Source organism: Phoxinus phoxinus, assembly GCF_949152265.1.
Source record: "Phoxinus phoxinus genome assembly, chromosome: 1".
Lineage (NCBI taxonomy): Eukaryota > Metazoa > Chordata > Actinopteri > Cypriniformes > Leuciscidae > Phoxinus > Phoxinus phoxinus.
In genome coordinates, this window is record NC_136876.1 from 40,782,633 (window position 1) to 40,802,766 (window position 20,134).

At 38.9% G+C, this 20,134-nt stretch overlaps 1 protein-coding gene across 1 annotated transcript; it reads left to right on the forward strand.

Moving 5' to 3' along the window:
• Positions 1–1,709: 1,709 nt before the first annotated feature.
• cyp2k16 (cytochrome P450, family 2, subfamily K, polypeptide16) lies at positions 1,710–19,966 on the forward strand. Its single transcript, XM_079607412.1, has 9 exons — positions 1,710–1,967; positions 8,444–8,606; positions 14,370–14,519; positions 14,670–14,830; positions 14,935–15,114; positions 15,203–15,344; positions 16,398–16,582; positions 16,729–16,870; positions 17,003–19,966. The coding sequence occupies exons 1-9, from the start codon at positions 1,719–1,721 to the stop codon at positions 17,188–17,190; spliced, it is 1,560 nt and encodes a 519-aa protein (XP_079463538.1). The 5' UTR covers positions 1,710–1,718; the 3' UTR covers positions 17,191–19,966.
• Positions 19,967–20,134: the final 168 nt, after the last annotated feature.

Below are 20,134 nucleotides of genomic sequence, written 5' to 3' on the forward strand. Positions count from 1 at the left end.
CTCTGGTTCTGCCTTCGACGATCGCCTTGGTCTCCAGTACCAGCGATGTCGCACGTTTCCATCGGCTCTCCATCTGCACCTGTGGATCCAATGGCCTCGTCTCCGTCGGTCGTCCCCCAGTTGTTGTCAGCCTCGACACCAGCTTGGCTCATCTCTCCCTCTACTCCGCCGTGGGCTGTCTGCACTGGACAGCTCTGGGTCTGTGCATTCAGGCTGCGCCCATCTTTGCCGCAGGGATCTCGTCGTCCCCTCATCACGAGATCCCCTCACCTCCTCCTGTCCCCATCCCTGCACCCCCTCCTGTCACCACCCCTGCACCTCCTCCTGTCACCACCATGTCACCATCACCTTTCCTTTCTTAGTTTCCCACCACTCGTCAGTCACCATGGACACTAACTATATTCATCACAGCTGTTCGTCATATATTTAATCGTCACTGTGTTTTTAGTTCATGACGTGTTCTGCTGAGTTGTCCGGTATTGTTTGTGCATAGCACACTGTCTGGCACATTAAGTATCTTGTTCTTTATTGTTTAAATAAACCATGTGTTACTACCTCTTCTTCGTATTTATCTTCCTTGGATTATCGCCTTATAGTTTTCACACAAAATTAACCGCCTTTAACAAAATTACTTAAGAGGCACAACTATGAAAGATAAGATTCAAAGTTAGGTTTGAAATAAAATAAAAATAAACTTCAAGATGTATTTTTTGAAAATAAACGTTTTGCTTCATATAATTTTGTTTCTCACTTATCTCATCTATGTAAAAAATTGTAGTTGTGACGTAACTAACTAAGCTATGCTAACCAGCCTGCTGAAAATTAGCCTGTTTACAGATAGATAAGTATTGATCAAATTGTTTCTGATATGCACCTGAAGTGCCAACTAGTGTACTAACTAGCACCTAAAGTGCCACATACACAGTGCTGAAGTGCCAACTAGTCTCTCCCCTGTGAAGGATCCCTTTACCACTCTACAGATAAAGCGTTGTCGGGATAATTTCGGTTTCGCGTATCTCCCCCGAAGTGATACAATTCTGTATAAAAAATTTAAGGCCAGTCAAGTAGTTTGTTAAGGCTTGTTTTGTAGGGAATTACGCACATATATTCAAATGTGCATAACTATAGAATTCATTCTTAATGCGCACGTGAGCACCATCAGCGTTTCTCACAGGTTTGCGTTTAAAGTCTGTGTAGAGAGAACAATGTCGTCTTAACAGCCTCTAATTTAATAACTAATGATCATTGTGAATCACGGAAGTGAATCAATCAAAACTAACTTTAGCTGGAAAATATTTTTATTCAAGAACCGCTATAAAGCCAAAACAATCTCTGTTACCTTAAATTATCCGCTTATCACTGTAAAGCCGCTTTGAAACAATCTACATTGTTTAAAGCGCTATATAAATGAAGATGACTTATGCTGGAACAAAACAAAATGTCTTGAAAGATGAAATGCATGTTAATCTTTGCAATTTGCCAGATCTAAAGCAATTATTCCAGATAAATGACAACATATTTGATGTTCAAACGCTTTGTCAATGATTAATTTTTTTCTATATATTAGTTCAATAATAAAAAATAGTATAATTGGAAAAATATAACTGTTGCTTTAACTGTAATCTACTGTGCATTTACACCATGGTTTACAACAACATTCTGTGTCCTAGTTTTTGACAGTCTCCACCTCCAAGACCAGAAGTAGCCACTCCCACAGTATGTACATTACGGTACAAACCTTAAGGTCTTATGGGTATTGCTCTGTGAACATGGCTTTCATGGAAGTATTTCTTCAGGTTTCCAGCACAGGAACAATAACATGTTGCTTGCTTCTGCTCTTGGTTGTTTATCTCCTATTCTTCAAGTCTCAGAGAGATGAAAATGAACCTCCAGGGCCAAAACCGTTGCCACTTTTGGGAAATCTGCTAATGTTGGATATAAACAAACCACACTTGAGCCTATGTGAGGTAAGCATGAATGATTTCAGTCCTATTGGGCAACCGCTTCAGCTTTGTTCCCAGTGGTTAATCAGTAGAGAGCCTCGAAGTGTTGACAAACTGGCCTGGTGAGTTTTTACAGCAGAGAACAATTCAGTTTTTTTCCACGGGGAGAAAATTCAATAGTTCTCACAGAAATTACAATTCTGTCATCATTTACTTACCTTCATGTTGCTCCAAACACTTATGACTTTTAATAACAAAATTACATATTTTGATGAGCCAAACAACAGTGGACGCTATTGCGCACTGCATGGACAAAACATATCTTCTCTGTTCCACAGAATAAAGTCAAATCATGTTTGAAACAGATTTATTTCTCCTTTAAATGCCTGCCCCTTACAAAACAAAAATATATATGGGAATATACTGCAAAATCTAATGTGATATATTACATAATACATTTCTGGGAAACTAGTGCTTATATTTTTCAATATACTGCAGCATTGACCGTATATGGCTATATATTAATACATGTAACATATTTAAAAATTAAGACAAAAATAACATTACATGAATTATTCACAAATATGTATCCTTTATTGTGTACATATATTGCACATACATATTCCCATATAAATGTGAACATATGTTCACACACATATATTACACACATTCACGGAATGAGTTCTAGTTCCCAGCATTGCTTTTTAATGGAGAGCAAATGTTAAAAATGAAGTGTTATTTAATGTGTTTTGCTCAATATTAGTATAAGAGGGAGATCTGTTGGTGTTTAACCCATTTGTGCTCAAATTTTTCTGAATGGTTTCATGCATATAGTCGTGTTAATAGTGTCCTATATGAACATATTCTGCATTTATTTTCCCCAGGTTTTTTTTTTTTTTCTTGAAAATCGTATTTGAATGTGCGGCAACTTGCCGGTGGGCAAATATGTTGTATGCACCCCCTCAATGTAAAATATGAATAGGAGGAGAACATTTGGCATCATGGAAGAGGTGTTAGTGAGATTCTTAAATCTTAAAACACAACAAACAATAAATCCATTTGTCTTAACCCTTGTGCGCTGTTCGGGGTCTTTTTGACCCACATTTCTAACTTTCATTCATGGATAATATGGATAATTTGACACGGTTTAGTGTAATATTTTTGCACATCTTTTGGAAAATGCAGTTCCCTTTCAAGGCGGTAACTTCAACATTACGTCAACTGAGACGTATATGGGAACTCCTCCCTTCTCCATTTTTGCTGAAATCTTATAAGCTAACGCCAGCTGAGGGACAGCTGGCCAATCGACGCGAAGCATGCAAATACTGACAGGTTCGCGGGCAGTATAAAATGCATGGGCGCGACAATTGCGTCAGAATCTCGGAAATCTATAACATGCCAGATATGTGGGGGGCCCCCTGGACCCGCCCGACCCTCACGAGTTCTGTGTCGCGTGCCTGGGCCCCGCCCACGCCGAAGCGGCACTGAATGACGAAACGTGCGCCCACTGCGCCGAGCTGCCAGTGCGCGCCCTCAGAGCCAGAAGGGAAGTGGCTCGAGCAACAGTAGGGATGAGGCCCACTGCCGCCAGCGAGCCGCTGGTGGGCCCTCCCCCACCCGAGGACGAGGTTTTCGACGCTGTCAGCTTCGCGGACGCGAGCGCGCGGCAACGAACCTCGCACTGATGGCCACCAAGCGCTCTGCACAGGCTATCGGCCGCTCCATGGGATTTATGGTCGTCCTCAACAGGCACCTATGGCTAACCCTAGCTGACCTGAAGGACTCAGACCGCAAGACGCTCCTGAACGCTCCAGTCACTCCCTCCGGCCTCTTTGGTGACGCCGTGGAGTCAGTCACGGAGCGTTTTTCCGAGACGCAGAAGCGCGCCAAAGCGATGAGCCACGTGATGCCCCGTCGCTCACTCCAGTCACCTGCGAGGTCCCGCTCTTCTTCGGCTCCTCGCCAGGCTCAAGGACAGCCTAGACAGCCCGCCGTGGCGCCCCGCGGCCGCCCCGAACCGGACGCTCGTTTCGGCCGGAACAAGCAGTGGACGGGGCCTGGAAGGAAACGCCAGGGTCAGAAGAGGAGCCCGCGCCGCGAGAGAACCAGCGCGCCATCCTCGGCTTAGTTTTTGACACGATTTAGTGTAAGATTTTTGCATATCTTTTGGAAAATGCAGTTTTTAAAGTAACAAATTTGGCTATTTGCTATTTGACTAACTGAAAGACATATTTTCACAACTTTTTCCAGTTGTATTCATATACATATTATGATTTAATAATAATATTGTAGATATGATTTGTGAAAAGTATGCCTTTTAGAGCTCTGCAGCCATTTATTGGTTAAAGTGATATATTTTTTTACATTTAAAACGGAATTTTCCGAAATATGGGCAAAAATCTTACACTAAACCATGTCAAATTATCCATGTTATCTTAATGAATTAAATTTAGAAATGTGGGTCTTTTATAAGGTGAATTTGACATAAAAAAAATGTCAAATGTTTTTTTATATCTTAAAATATTTTTCTATATATTACAAAAATTTTTTTTACATTTATTTGTATACATTTTGTGGAGTAAAAATGTCCAAATGTGAAGTAAAAACATTAATAAACTGAGTAAAATGACATTGTGAAAACAAAAACAAAAAACAATTTTTTTGTTACAATATTAGCCTACATTTTGTTGCCTGGGGTCTCTAAGACTCCAAACAGCCCGACTGTAAACCACAAACGAAACACGCACAAGGGTTAAAGTGGTGGAACAAAGTTCAGAACAAAGTGCAGCCATACTAGGGCATTGTGTATCAAAAAGTTAAATGAAAATAAATAAATAAATACAAATAAATAGAATGAAGAAAAAAATATATCTATATAACAAACAAAAAAACAAATAACAAAATGGCAAATAACAAAAATAACAGTGCATACAGATGTCATTTAAAGGGTTAAGTTATGTTTATGCACTAAACAAGACCAATAACCTTGATTTATTAACCTATTAACACAGTATGATCCATTTCCCCATGATATATGTACTTACAAGGCATTTGCCCACCGGCAACTATAGTTGCCGCTTGGACTTTTGACTAAGTATACAAAAAACTATAGATCTCTTGTAAGATTTGTTTTGTTTGGATGATTCTAGAGACCTTCATGATTATGTAGATATATATATGTCAACAAAAAAAATCGTATTATTAACATGAAAATGACCTTTCTTTGGGAGGGTTTGCCTTTGCCATGCTTCCTGGAAGTAGGGATAGGAAGTTGACAGCCTCATGTGACAGGAAGGAAGTGAATACCTTTTTTTTCTTCTTGAAATCCTTTACTTGGTTGTTTGCTTGCATGTCATTGAGACATTAAACATGGATAACATCTAGAAAAATACTTACAAAAGGAAAATGACAACTATACACTGCGGCAACTATAGTTGCCGGTGGGCTTAAATGTGCTATTATTTTTTTAATTTAAAAGGTTTTCTGGTATGTCTGAGTTTTTGGGGTCACCATTGTGCTGAAGAGTAGAGCCTGTGGTGAGTTTGACGATTGGGCAAAATATTATTCAGAATTTAATTATTTGATTAAATGAGTAAAGACTTTGCGCTTCTCAACACAGTGTTAGTCTATTGGCTAAACACTAAAATGTTGAAACACTGAAGTGAATGTAGGTGTGCTTGTAGTATCGTGATGAATTCTGAAAATATTAAAGGGCACCTATTATGGAATTTTGAAATTTACCTTTCATGTAGTGTGTAACATAGATCTAAGTGAACAAAAACATCCTGCAAAGTTTGAAATATGAAAGTGCACCGTATATAACGTTATTGTCTTTCAAAAGTAAGAGTCGACTCTGAGTCGTTTTTATGAATCGTTAGAAGACCGAAGCTTTTTCTCTGACTAGATGACGTCAACTTGTCAAGTTATTTGAATACGATACGACCACTTATTGCGCTCCAAGGCCAGGGAAAATATCATGCCGACGAGACGCTGTGTTCTGAAGTGCGACTCAAAAGCCAACTTTTTTCATCTGCCCAAGGAGGAGCATTTGAAGACTAAGTGGCCACAATTCATATATATAACTATACCACAGAAGTATAGTCCGAGCCTTGTGCTTTGTTCGCGCCATTTTGAAGACGATTGCTTTTTAAATGCAATCAAACTGGGATTCGCGAGCTGGCTGATATTGAAGGAAGGTTCATTTCTAAGTGTATTTGCATCAGCTTCCTCCTCCGTATCACAACCTGTAAGTGTTATTAATAATTGTTGCTTTTATGTTTTATGTAACATGCTTAATTATTATTTTGTTTGTTGCGTAAGCACCGTTTAGCTTCTAGGTCTTCAATGGCAATTGTATTGAGATATGTGAAGTGTTTGTCGTTGTTTTCGGAGTTGTTTTAAAGAATAGAGTAACGTAACTGCATTTTTTTTGTGTGTAAAAACGTTATGTTTATGCATCGGGCTAATGCAAACAAAGACTGATTGTGCTTTTACAATATGAACTCTGGGCTATGCTCGCTAACGAAACATTAAATTCTTTATCTTATTTTTAGTTTTTTACTACAAACTACAAAGCAGTGGACTATACACGGGTTTCTGTGCAACGTCATCACGTAGATGCGCGCGCATCTAAGAGGCAGAAAGCAACAGTCTTTACGGCTATATCTAGCAGAAGCAGAGATGACGCGGAGCTGTTGTGCTGTAAACTAACCTAAATGCATAGGGTATGTCATGTTTTTATGATTCGCAAACTTAGTTGGACAATTTCATACTAGTCAACTAACTAACTTTTTACATAATGTTATATTAATATGCAAATGAAACACAAGCAAACAGATTCAACTCTGAAATTGCAGTTTATTATTGAGTCAACAAGAATTTACAAACAATGCGAAATCTACGTTAATTACAATGTTCTTTTACAGAACTCGGCATAACATATAGCGGTCTTGCCTCTTGGATGCGCGCGCATCCGGTATTGTTTGTATACAAGAAACCTATGTATAATCATTATTATAACACAATTTAATTGATGCATCATTGTACTCCGTGTTAAACAATAAGTATTATCTATGTAAACACTGCTGGGTTATCTGACCAATCGCAGATTAGCGTCGCGCAAAGGAGGGGTTTGGAAAAATGAGTCGTTGAACGAATCATTTGGGAGTCGGTGAGCAAATCAGGTGTGGCCACAGGAAAATGACACCGGACCAACAAATAAAAGTGGGGTTCTTATTTTATTCCTTATAAATTTGTTAGGAGTTTCTGTTTCTTTTCTGGCAGTTACAGGCAGACAACTCACAATAAAACAAAATACAGTGCCAGTGTACTCTCAAATCACACAGCAAGTTGTTCCCCAAAATAAAGGAAAATATAAAAAGAAAATACAATGTGTCATCTCTTTTTGTATGCAATAATCAAAACAATGCAGATACTGATACACCAATGACAATAATACGGTAGTGGTACTTTTCTATAAAGAAAACACATAACATCTTAGAACTTCATAACAATTAAGCTGAAATAACACTCACAAAATATACCTGAAATTACATTGTATGTATATTACTCACTTTTCTCTCGTGTTTCTCGCGTTACACACTATGAAATCACTTCGTCAATGCAAACAGGCCTCGTCTGTACACGCGGTGCGTCAGCTCAGTCACACTCACACATTCACGCAATCCTGCGTAAACAACTCCCTATGAATACAAATCAACATTCGAGGCAATCTTCCAGAAAACAGCAAATATACACTATCAACTCAGCGTTATACATAGATTGTACCTGAATGACGACAAATTAGACTCGAACAGCAGTCACAGACACAGACTTCCTCATCGCGCGTTCACGCTCATTTGTTCGTGCGCATTCTCGATGACGTCACCCGATGCCTCTTAAAGGACCCTTCAGTACATACTCTACAGATATGTCTCTTATTCAAAATAAAAGTATTAAGGACCCTAACCATCACCTGGTTACACAGGTAAAAATAAATGCATATTATACGAAAACAAAAGTGTTTTTTGACATTGCATGCACGTAAAACTGTTGTTGGGGACTCCCTAAACAACATTAGGAACATTTTAAATGTCATAATAGGTGCCCTTTAAACATTTATAATGAAATTAATAAGAAATATATTACATTTTATATTTTTCTATATATGTGTGTTTTTGATGCATGAGTAAAATGATCTGCAATATATTACATGCAGTACCATATCTGTCCACATATACATCTATATTTATCATGAAGTGTATTATTGAATATACAATTACATACATGATGAAATTAGTAAATATATTGTCACATATTTTTCAATATATGAAAAGCGGCAATTCCTTTTATTCAATATATTGTAATATATTAACACAATATATTATTCTGTAGCCTATTTTCAAATCAGTTTAAACCATTTAATATATTAATAATCATTCATATATAGGGAAATATATTTTCTTTTCGTAAGGGGTAACATCTCTTTCAATCTTCGGCAGATGGCAAAGCAGTTCGGTCCCGTTTTCACGGTCTACTTTGGTCCAAAGAAAGTGGTTGTACTAGCCGGCTACAAAACAGTGAAGCAAGCACTTGTTAATTATGCAGACGAATTTGGAGACCGAGAAATCACGCCACTGTTCCATGATTTCACTAAAGGTCATGGTAAGAGCAGCCCAGTGTCCTGGCAATATACTTAAAGCTTTCTTTATACTTATTTACATACAAATGAGTTACATACACATTTTGGACACTTTTGGACATTTATGTCACAATTATAAAATCTGAATTTCACTGCATTAGATACCAAAAAATCAATCAAGAGTCATATGTGCTCAAATAACGTTTGAGTGTTTCTCAGAACCAACTCCACTTTTCTGAAAAAAATGTTACTGGTCTCTTTTCATGGATGTATGAAGTCTCTTCAGAAAGTGAAAGTGTCCAAAACCTGTCTATATTTTCAACAATTTATATTTTGAATGTATATTTATAACAACGATCTTCATTTGTGATTTTTTTCCTCTGAAAAATACTATATACCTGTGTATATACAGTGGGAAGAACAGGTATTTGATAAACTGCCGATTTTTTCCCACTTACAAAGCATGTCTGTAATTTGTATAGGTACTCTTCAAGTAATTAATTACCATTTTATTTCATGACATAAGTAAAGCAGAACTTAATATTTGGTAAAGAAACCCTTGTTTGCAATTACAGAGATCATATGTTTCCTGTAGTTCTTGACTAGGTTTGCACACACTGGGGATTTTGGCCCACTCCTCCATACAGACCTTCTCCAGATTCTTCAGGTTGCGGGGCTGTTGCTGGGCAATACGGACTTTCAGCTCCCTCCAAAGATTTTCTATTGGGTGTAGCAACAATGACAATGACATCCGGTCAGCTGCTTTTCAAATGAGTGAAAGCCTGATCTCGCAAACACATCCTTCATTGTCTGAAATGGCAAGAGGTCTTTTCACTCCCGCACTGGCATCTCTAAGTCTGCTTTGGACTGTCAATATTGCATCTTTGTGGCTCCCCAAAGAGACTAAGAAGACCCCTGGGACTTTAAGCACAGGATATTGGCCACTTGATTAAAGCTGCAGTCCGTCGTTTTTCCTCTTTGTCGCCATCTCTGTTCGAAATCTGCAATTGCAGTTATTCGCGTAATTATTAACTGTGCGTGGGTAGTAAATCGGCATGAAACAGCGCGGATGAACACAATGTATTGAGGAGAACCTGTCGCTGCCGCGTCGCTGTGGATACTGTAGGCTGTCAACAGCAATCTCAGAGTATACTTTTTGAAAGTGTATAACCAACATTAGAATTTTCATAGGTAAATGTCATCTGAACAAGTAAGTAACATTCACTTTTGTTCTGACCAAATTCGGGGGGTGGGGGGAAGCATTGCAGTAGGCTATGTCATGCTGATTAAATCTAACGATTGCTTATATCACGTCAAAACGTGAAAAATATATTTTGTTCTCAAATTATTAATGTTAACTACATCATTATTGCGTGACTACATTTAATGTGTATTAGCTATTAGGGCTATAGTTGTAGTTCAGTTTTCATTTCTGTGCAGTATACATTCTTATTGCCATACCAACAAATTAATGTTCCTTATAACTGTTTCTCTTTGAAATAAAAAAACACTCTATATGGTGTTAATAAAATTGGACTCTATATGAGTTCAGTGATTCAGGTTAAATGATTGTGATATAATGATAATGTAAATACACAACCAACACCATCAGATCACCTTTTTTCTTCGTTCATCTGCTGTCATAACTCATGTACAGCAGCCAAACAAAACTTAAAGTTAATAATTTAAGGGTGAAGATGTCACGGGGTGACAAATAATCCCCGGAACTGATTCCACCAGAGAAGTGTTCCCGCCGGGGCACTTTCAGTGTAACACTGTCCCCGGGCCGGTGTGTGTGTCTGTTGTCATGACAACTAAACGGCAGATTGGCAACAGGTGTGGGGACTTCACTTTGAGTGCCTGATTGAGGTCGCCAGAGTTTTGAGAGGATAAAACACAAGGGGAAGAGAAGGCTGGGTGTTCTCTCTCCGTGTTGGCTTGTTGTTTCTTTGTCTTCCCCTGTCGATCTGGTGTGGTTCTCTCCCGTTGGGAAATGTTTGTAGAGTGTTGCAGCTGAAGGATCATCGTGAAAGAAGAGGAGTGTTGCTTGTGGGATCCGAGGGCAGTTTTTGAAGAGTGGAATTCGTCGCCTGGACTGGAAAAGAGTGAGATGAGTGATTGAAAAATTGAATCTCATAAACGCATGTTTTCTACACTAAATTGGATACTGGTTTGGAGTGCTCGGATCACGTGGTACACATCGCACTGAGTGAAATATACTGATTCCTTGTCGATCTCTTGCCTCCTCCTTGGCCATTGGAAACAGCGAAGTGAAGCCCGCTTGTAGTGGTGAGGAAATTATTCACAACATCTGTCCCAACTCTGACTATCATCGGCTCTTCAGATCGAGACCTCTGGGTGAGTGTTGGCCTTATTTTGCACTTGAAGAGTGGATTTGTAGTGCTGGAATTGACATTTCCCATCACGTTGCATGTTTGGAGTTGGACTGTCATGTGTGTGTGGAAGATTTATCTTTTATCGCCGTGCACTCCCCATGTGTCATGCTGGTCTACCGTTCATCATAAGAGCCTAGTAAGATCGATTGTAGTCACCTGTTGGATGTCAGAAGGAAAAGCCCCCGTGTGCACACTACACATAAGAACTGTTTATCTCTGCTTGAAGTTTTTATGCTGTCTGCCCCAGTGAAAGCCCCGCTCAGCTTGTGACTCTGTCTCCTGCCACCCATGTGAGAGCTGTTCACCTCTATTTGAAGTGTCGATTCCGTCTGTTCCAGTGGAAGCCCCGCTCAGTTTGCGACTTGAGTCTGTTGCAGCCCTGAAACCCACCTGTAAGGTACGAAGTATCTGTCCCCTGCAACCCATGTGAGAGCTGTTCACCTCTATTTGAAGTGTTGATTCTGTCTGTGCCAGAAAGCCCCGCTCAGCTTGTGACTTGAGTCTGTTGCAGCCCTGAAACCCACCTGTATGGTGCGAAGTGCCCGCCCTTTACAACCCACGTGAGAACCGTACATCTCTGCTGGAGGTCCTGATCTGGCCTGTTCAAAAAGAGTTCTGCTCCGCCGACGACCCTGAGGTTGCTGTGGCCCGGAGGCCCCTTGTGTGGTGTTCGTCACTTACTAATGTGAGTTTGGCACCAGCGCCAGAAGGAAGTGAGCCCTGACCTATCTACTCACCTGTGATACCCACCGGTTCAGTACTTACCACTGGGAGTTTGGCACCAGCGCCAGAAAGAAGTGAGCCTGACCCACCCACTCTCCTGTGATACCCGCCGGTCTATCACTTACCACGGTGTCGCCTTGGATTCCTGGGAAGAGGATTTTAGATAGGATTTTCAAATTACTTTTATATACTAAATAAAGCTTGTCATTCTTTTTATTCCCGTCTCCTGCCTCCTCCTTTGACGCGCTCCTCAGGGTGATCCTGGTCCAGGGGTGGGTGCAGTCTGGCTTGGCCCACCTCGACCTGTGACAAAGAGCCCAACTAAAACACACACTCATCTCCATAATGGTGACTTTAATTATGGTTTTCTCCTTCAGTGATTCTGCTTGTTAACATCAGGTGTCTTCAATGTTGGCAATAACACATATTTTGTAATTTTTACTCATTTAAAATGGTTAACATTTAAGGAATTAATTTGATTAATCATTACTCAATTCTAATTTGTTAAATTTAATTAATAATATTGCTTGTAATCTGTTGCCTCATTTTTATTAATTAGATATAAATAAAATATATGTTTTCATTTTTACAGTGTCGTCATTTGTTTGTTTGGTAACTCATGTGTTAATTTCATTATATTCATTTACTGGAACTGCCTAAAGCTCATGTCTCAAGTCACTAAAATGTTCGATCTAGCTACAAGCTTTACATTTTGTTGATACGCAAATTAGTATTTTTATAGAACAGGAAGTTATTTTTCGTGGCCAGAAGAATAGCTTTTCGTGAGTTTCTATATAGGGGTAGCTTTAATGAGAGTCAATAAAGATCTGCGATCTGTTCGCTGGACGAATAGATTTGTTTGATGATAAATTGATTCCATAAAAGTTATCCCGAAAATTGATTCTAGACAAGTGATATATTAATTCTGAATTGTAATTCGTTATGATTAATTATTGATGTACACAATGGATCTAGTTATGCCTAACTGTATGGATCATCAAGTATAAATTCCTTGTAAATGAGTGTCCATATACGCACGGACAACTTGTTCCCTTTTAAGGGTAAATTTATATTCATAGACGATAAATCATATTCATATTCATTTCATTTGAATGAATTATTCCCCGAAATTTGATTATCGCTGCATGGGTTCAGGTCTGGAGACTGGCTAGGCCATTCCAGGACCTTGAGATGCTTCTTACGGAGCCAATCCTTAGTTGCCCTGGCTGTGTGTTTCGGGTCGTTGTAATGCTGGAAGACCCAGCCACGACCCATCTTCGAAGCTCTTACTGAGGGAAGGAGGTTGCTGGCCAAGATCTCGCGATACATGGCCCCATCCATCCTCCCCTCAATACGGTACAGTCGTCCTGTCCCCTTTGCAGAAAAGCATCCCCAAAGAATGATGTTTCCACCTCCATGCTTTACGGTTGGGATGGTGTTCTTGGGGTTGTACTCATCCTTCTTCTTCCTGAGTGGAGTTTACACCAAAAAGCTCTATTTTAGTCTCATCAGACCACATGACCTTCTCCCATTCCTCCTCTGGATCATCCAGATGGTCACTGGCAAACTTAAGATGGGCCTGGACATGCGCTGGCTTGAGCAGGGGGACCTTGCGTGCGCTGCAGGATTTTAATCCATGACGGCGTAGTGTGTTACTAATGATTTTCTTTGAGACTGTGGTCCCAGCTTTCTTCAGGTCAAATGACCAGGTCCTGCCGTGTAGTTCTGGGCTGATCCCTGACCTTCCTCATGATCATTGATGCCCCACGAGGTGAGATCTTTCATGGTGCCCCAGACCGAGGGAGATTGACCATCATCTTGAACTTCCATTTTCGAATAATTGCGCCAACAGTTGTTGCCTTCTCACCAAGCTTCTTGCCTATTGTCCTGTACCCCATTCCAGCCTCGTGCAGGTCTACAATTTTATCCCTGATGTCCTTACGTAGCTCTTGGCCATTGTGGAGAGGTTGGAGTCTGTTTGACTGAGTGTGTGGACAGGTGTCTTTTATACAGGTAACAAGTTCAAACAGGTGCAGTTGATACAGTAGAACAGGAGGGCTTCTTAAAGAAAAACTAACAGGTCTGTGAAAACCGGAATTCTTACTGGTTGGTAGGTGATCAAGTACGTATGTCATGCAATAAAATGCAAATTAATTATTTAAAAATCATACAATGTGATTTTCTGGATTTTTGTTTTAGATTCCGTCTCTCACAGTTGAAGTGTACCTATGATAAAAATTACAGACCACATGCTTTGTAAGTAGGAAAACCTGCAAAATCGGCAGTGTAGCAAATACTTGTTCTTAGAATATTGTATATATATATATATATATATATATATATATATATATATATATATATATATATATATATATATATATACATATATATATATATATATAATCTTCTTTCTTTAAATGCCATTTTGTTACATAATGAAAACACAATTACACATTTTTAAAGTATATACTTTTTTACGGTCACTGTTTATTATTTATATTTATGCATGTGGCAGACACTTTCATCCAAAATGACTGCTTTCAATGTCTTGATTCTTATCAGTTAATGCATTTCCTGGGAATCGAACCGATGACCTTGGCGTCACTCAACTGTTTGAACTACAATGATTTCTGTTAGATTAATTTAAGAAATTAAACATCTTTGTAGGAATTATATTTGCCAATGGAGAGAGCTGGAAAGAGATGAGACGGTTTGCTCTCACCAACTTACGAGACTTCGGGATGGGAAAAAGACAAATTGAGGAGAAAATCATAGAGGAAACATGCCATTTACGAGAGGAATTTGAGAAGTTTGAAGGTAAAGTAATCAAATAATCAATGCTTCTAAAGAGACATAATGCCTGTAATGCAAAGTTTCAAAAGCATCTAGAAAATCACTAGTAGTAAAGAAATAGGCATGGTCTTCAAATGGACCAAAAGTTAAAAACCTCGGCCTGTTCTTTTATAGGGAAACCGTTTGAAACCACACAGTTGATGAACTACGCTGCCTCAAGTGTCATTTGTGCCATTGTATATGGCCGTAGATTCGAGTATACAGACCCTCACCTACGGAGTATGGTGGATCGAGCCAATGAGAGCGTCAGACTGAGTGGAACGGCGTCTGTGCAGGTTCACATATGATTTTAATATAACCTGTGAGAATTAACTGGTTTAAAATGTTATACACTATTGATTTATGGTGAAAGAAACATCTCGTGATTTTGGTTCTCCAGCTCTACAACATGTTCCCTTTCTTGGGTCCATGGCTCAAGAATTGGAGACAGCTCATGAAAAACCTTGAGCTTGATATCAAAGAGATATCAGAGCTGGTGAGCAGTTTACGTCAATCACTGAACCCACAGGACCTCAGAGGCATTGTCGATTCGTTCCTCATCCGCAAGCAGACTGCAGAAGTATGGTCAACAACATCAAGCAGCCTAAAATTTGAATGCTCATCTTGGTTTTTTTCTTCTTTAAATCTCTAACGTACCATTTGATCAGGAATCTGGAGAGAAGAACTCACTTTTCCACAAGGAGAACATCATTTACACAATCGGCAACCTGTTCATCGCTGGCACGGACACTACTAGTACAACAGTGCGCTGGAGCTTGCTGCTTATGGCCAAATATCCACATATACAGGGTATGATAGAAACATTGCAATTAACTGAAATGTTTTCTTAAAACATTATTCTGGGTTTACAAGTTAAATTCAGCTCAACAGTATTTGAAGCATAATGTTGATTACCAAGGGAAAACAGTAAGACACTTATTTACAATGGAAATTAATGAGGGCAATCTATAAATGTTAAAACACTTACTGTTTCAATGGTATAACCACGAGACGCGAACAAAACTGCCCAACTGAAGCGAACACTGATCACCATAATGGTGATATCAAACCAAACTTTTATTTTCAATGAAACATCAACATCTAAACTTCTGTTAATTCTCGATAAGAACTTCTGTAGACATATGACATAAATAAAGCAATCTGGTTAGTAATAAGTTAAGCTGGTAATGCTGTTTGTGGAGCTGTTTAATCATCTGCTAAGATCTTCAGAGATTTAATGTCTTCTATCTTCAGTTGATTTCATCTACGGCTGTGGCTGGAAGTCAGTTGTAGTCTGTGTTTCAGTGTGGTGTTTATTCCAACCAAAATTTGACGTCTGCCCAACGTTGGAGCTTGAGTCAAACAAACTTTCAGTTTAGACCTCGGCTTGATTTTGTCATTGTCATTTTGTCACTCGGCTTCTGACTGACATTGCAGTCCATGTCCAGTGCCCACTCGGAAAACTTCCAGCTAAAAAAACTTTATAAGAATGTTAGGAGATAATGTTTTAACAATGTTATCTAAACATTTTTTACATGTTTTTAGAAAATGCTATACGTTACAGAAGAAAAAAATATCACTTGCCGCTGAAAACATTACTGTCTTGCGCTTCGCGATTTTTAAACTAATATTTACTTTTTATTAAAAAAGAAGAGGAAGGATTGAAAATTATTTTAATGATAACAATCACTATATATATATATATATATATTATCAGGCATGACAGTTCTTGAAATTTTGAAATCACAGATTTAATTGATTGAAATCTGTGTATGAAATGTGCTATATAAATAAACTTGCCTTGCCTTGCCTTCTTTAACTGGGTAGTGTTTGATTTGTTAAATACACTTTGGACGTTTGCAGATCGGGTTCAAGAGGAGATTGATCAGATGATTGGTGGACGGCAACCAGTTACAGAGGACAGGAAGAACTTACCGTATACAGATGCTGTGATCCATGAAACCCAGAGACTAGCCAACATTGTACCCATGGGTATCCCTCATATGACCAGCTGCGACGTTCACTTCAATGGATACTTCATCAAGAAGGTCAGCATACTATAAAATAAAACAAAAGTAAAACAGTTTTTTTGTATCATGCTACACAAGATAGTACCGTCACACTCCTTGCAGTAATCTACTTTGTAAACACCATCATATCAAAAAATAAAGATGTGATATTTTTCCTTGAGCAGGGCACATGCATATTTCCTCTTCTAATGTCTGTATTGTGGGATGAAGATGAATGGGAAACACCCCACACCTTTAACCCTGGACACTTCCTGGACGAGCGTGGTCGATTTATCAAGAGAGACGCCTTCCTGCCATTCTCTGCAGGTACTTTCCTTCACGTAGGGCTTGGTTGTCTTCTCTATTAATTAAATATCCTTTATAAATGGTCTCAAATGAAAGTTGACTTTCTCTGAGTTGTTTTTGGCCCTGGTGAAATTGTTTTTGACTCTCTCTCAGGCCGCAGGGCTTGTCCTGGAGAGAGTTTGGCCAGGATGGAGTTCTTTCTGTTCTTCACCTCCCTCCTTCAGTATTTTCGCTTCACTCCTCCTCCTGGAGTGTCTGAGGATGATCTGGATCTCACACCAGCGGTGGGCTTCACCCTGAACCCAGCCTCACACAAACTGTGCGCAGTGAAACGCTTGTAAAATCTGTTCATTCTTTTTACTGTAAAGTTGATAGTTTTCAATCAGATACAGCCCTTGCATTATAGTGTTTATTCTTTATTTAAACATCAGAAATTACAAAGTGTTGAACAACTGTCGTATGTCACAATACTAAATAAAATAATAGCCGTTACTGTGTGACTTTTAAGTCCTCTTTGCATTTAAACAGTTGCTGTAACTGCACCAGTTGCAATCAAAGAGCTTTTTTTTTTTTACTTGATGGCTATTCCAAAATATCATTATTGTGTGATTAAATAAACATTTTCAGTTGCAAATATTTCATTACATAACAGTTTTTTTACATGTGTGTTTCTTTTTCAAAGCTTTTAAAATAATTAAATGGTCTTTTTTTGTCACAGCTCAGCACATCTGGTTTATGTAGGATACAAAAAAAAACTAAGTTTAAGAATAGCAAGCAAGCAGTGAAACAATGTTAACCGCATTGAATCAACATCATGTTTGCACCAGCAATTAATGTTGACTTTTTTATTTATTTTTTAATCCAAAAATGAAACATCAGGCTTGCAGTCTCAGAAAATGAAACACAACTTCTTACAACTGACTCACACCGCCGGCGGCGAGAGCGTCAAAGTGGCCGGACGCCATTCATTTTCAATGAGAGCCGGCGTCGAGCTCCGACAAGGCGCGTCTTGGACGGCGAGAGCGTCATAAAGAGTTAAAATCAAGTCAACTTTATGGTAATAAGCTATGACGCGGTTCGACGGCAACCAGCGGGAACCAATCGGAATGTAGAAGTCCTCTGCCTGAGAGGATACCAGAGAACACAATCCTGTAAACTTTGGTTTTGACCATATTAGTTCCTACGCAAAATGGAGGAAAAGTTAATTATTTATGTTGCGGGTTTCCCGTTATTGTACGACTTGTCCCTGTTTACATACAGGGACATTAATAAAAAGAACGACGCATGGAAAAAGGTGTCTGAAATTGTTGGTGTTTTGTTACTTTCACATTTAAAAGATTTCATTAGGTTAACTTATACTCTACATGTGGCCAGCCTGCACAAAATAGGATATTGATTTTTGTTCAGTTCTTATTTGCTTTGCGGCTCTTTTAAATAAAGTTTTTAAAAAATCACGCATTCTAAAATCTACGTCAGAGCGTCCCCGAATCTCACGGCGTCGGTGACAGGGCGGCGAGAGCGAATTTTGCCGCTCTCGCCGGCGGCGGTGTGAACGCACAGTTAAAGCCACACAGCCTGAAATCAACTTCAAACAAAAGAAAAGAATAAATCACTCAATATCTCAGCAGAAGTTCTTTTTGAGAATTAACAGAGTAAACACTGTTACAAAAACCACAAACTCACATAAAAGTCATACTGCCCAACTAAAGCAAAATCTATAAAAATGGTGACCAAACATTTTCAACAAATCATCATCTAAACCTCTGGTGAGTAAGGGATCGTGTACATCCAGCCAGTTGTTCTCTCAAAATAACCCCTGACAGGGTGATGAGGTTCAGTTCTAATGCAACAGCGTCAGTACAGTCAGATCAAATTGTTGAATATTAAGTGTCCCCAATTAAGCAAGTCAGAGGCAACAGTGGCAGGAACCAAAACTCCCATCAGATGACCCGATAGAAAACAAAACCTTTCGGTGAAGCCAAACTCAGTCAAGGACCAGTCTCCAGGCTATTTTATGATGATTATAAAGCCATCAACAGGTAACCACCTTCTCCCAATTACATTTCACTAGCTTTCTTTGCTACTGCAAATATATTTGACAAACACACTGTCACAGCAGCCAATAAATACAATTAGAGTTAAGAGGCCAACTAATGGAAACACTAATCACTGTTATGACTTCAAATGAAACAGAGTTAAACCTCTGTTAATTCTCAATAAAAACTTCTGTAGACGTCTGACAGAAATAAAGTCAGTCTGGTTAGTAATAAGTGAAGCTGATAATGTTGTTTGTGGAGTTGTTTAATCATCCTCTATTGAGATCTTCACAGATTTAATGTCTTCTTTTCTCTTCAGTTGATTTCTTTGCTCTTGGCTGGCATGTGGCATTGGTCTGCTTGTGGCCCAGATCTGGCAAACAGGGTCGCCATTGCACGCTGCATGTGGGCCAGATCAGTATTAAATGTATTAAAAAAAACACTACCGGAATTAAATGCGTTGGTGCTGTTTTGCTTGGTTTAAACTGGTCTCAAAGACTGGTCGAACTGGTGCACAGGTGGTTTGGCAGCAAGCTGATCTTCTGTCCTGAGCAGCTGAAAAGTGTCCACAACACTCAACAGACCTGACTGAGATGAGAGACCATCGAAACAAGTTTTTTTATCTTGTTGCATGAGTGTAAACCATAACACAACAGATCAGACTTATTTATATATAATAAACATTTATACTGAGATAAATGGGTCATGTAAAAACATAAAAAAAATGTAGGACAAGTTGTTCTATTGAAACAGTTCAACTCATTCAGCACGTATGTCATAACACAAATGCATTGCACATGCATCTGTTAATATTTAAACTATTTTGTAGTTTTCCCAGATTTTTAGGGTGGCGTTCAAAGTGTGCTGTGGAAGATTGCTGTTCTGTTTAAATGCATTCATGAACAATTTACACCTACATTTCTTCTATATTTGTTTCAAGCTTAAGGTTCAGTGTATTGTAAATACTTTCTTTAAATACTTCTTTTTAATTATTTGCTTATGCTGTAAAACAAAGTACTGATTTTCAAAGCTGTTCTACATGAAATTAAGACAATGGCTGTTATTATTAAAGACTGGTAAAACATCTTCTGTGTCTGAATTCATTGATAACAATTCAAGAAAGCGGCACTATTTGCAATTATAATTAGGTTTAGCTATTTTCTTTAATCAGCTTACCATTGACAGATATGCAATTTTAAGTAAAGGTTACCCTACTTATGGCCCCTCCTATACTTCTCCTATACCTACA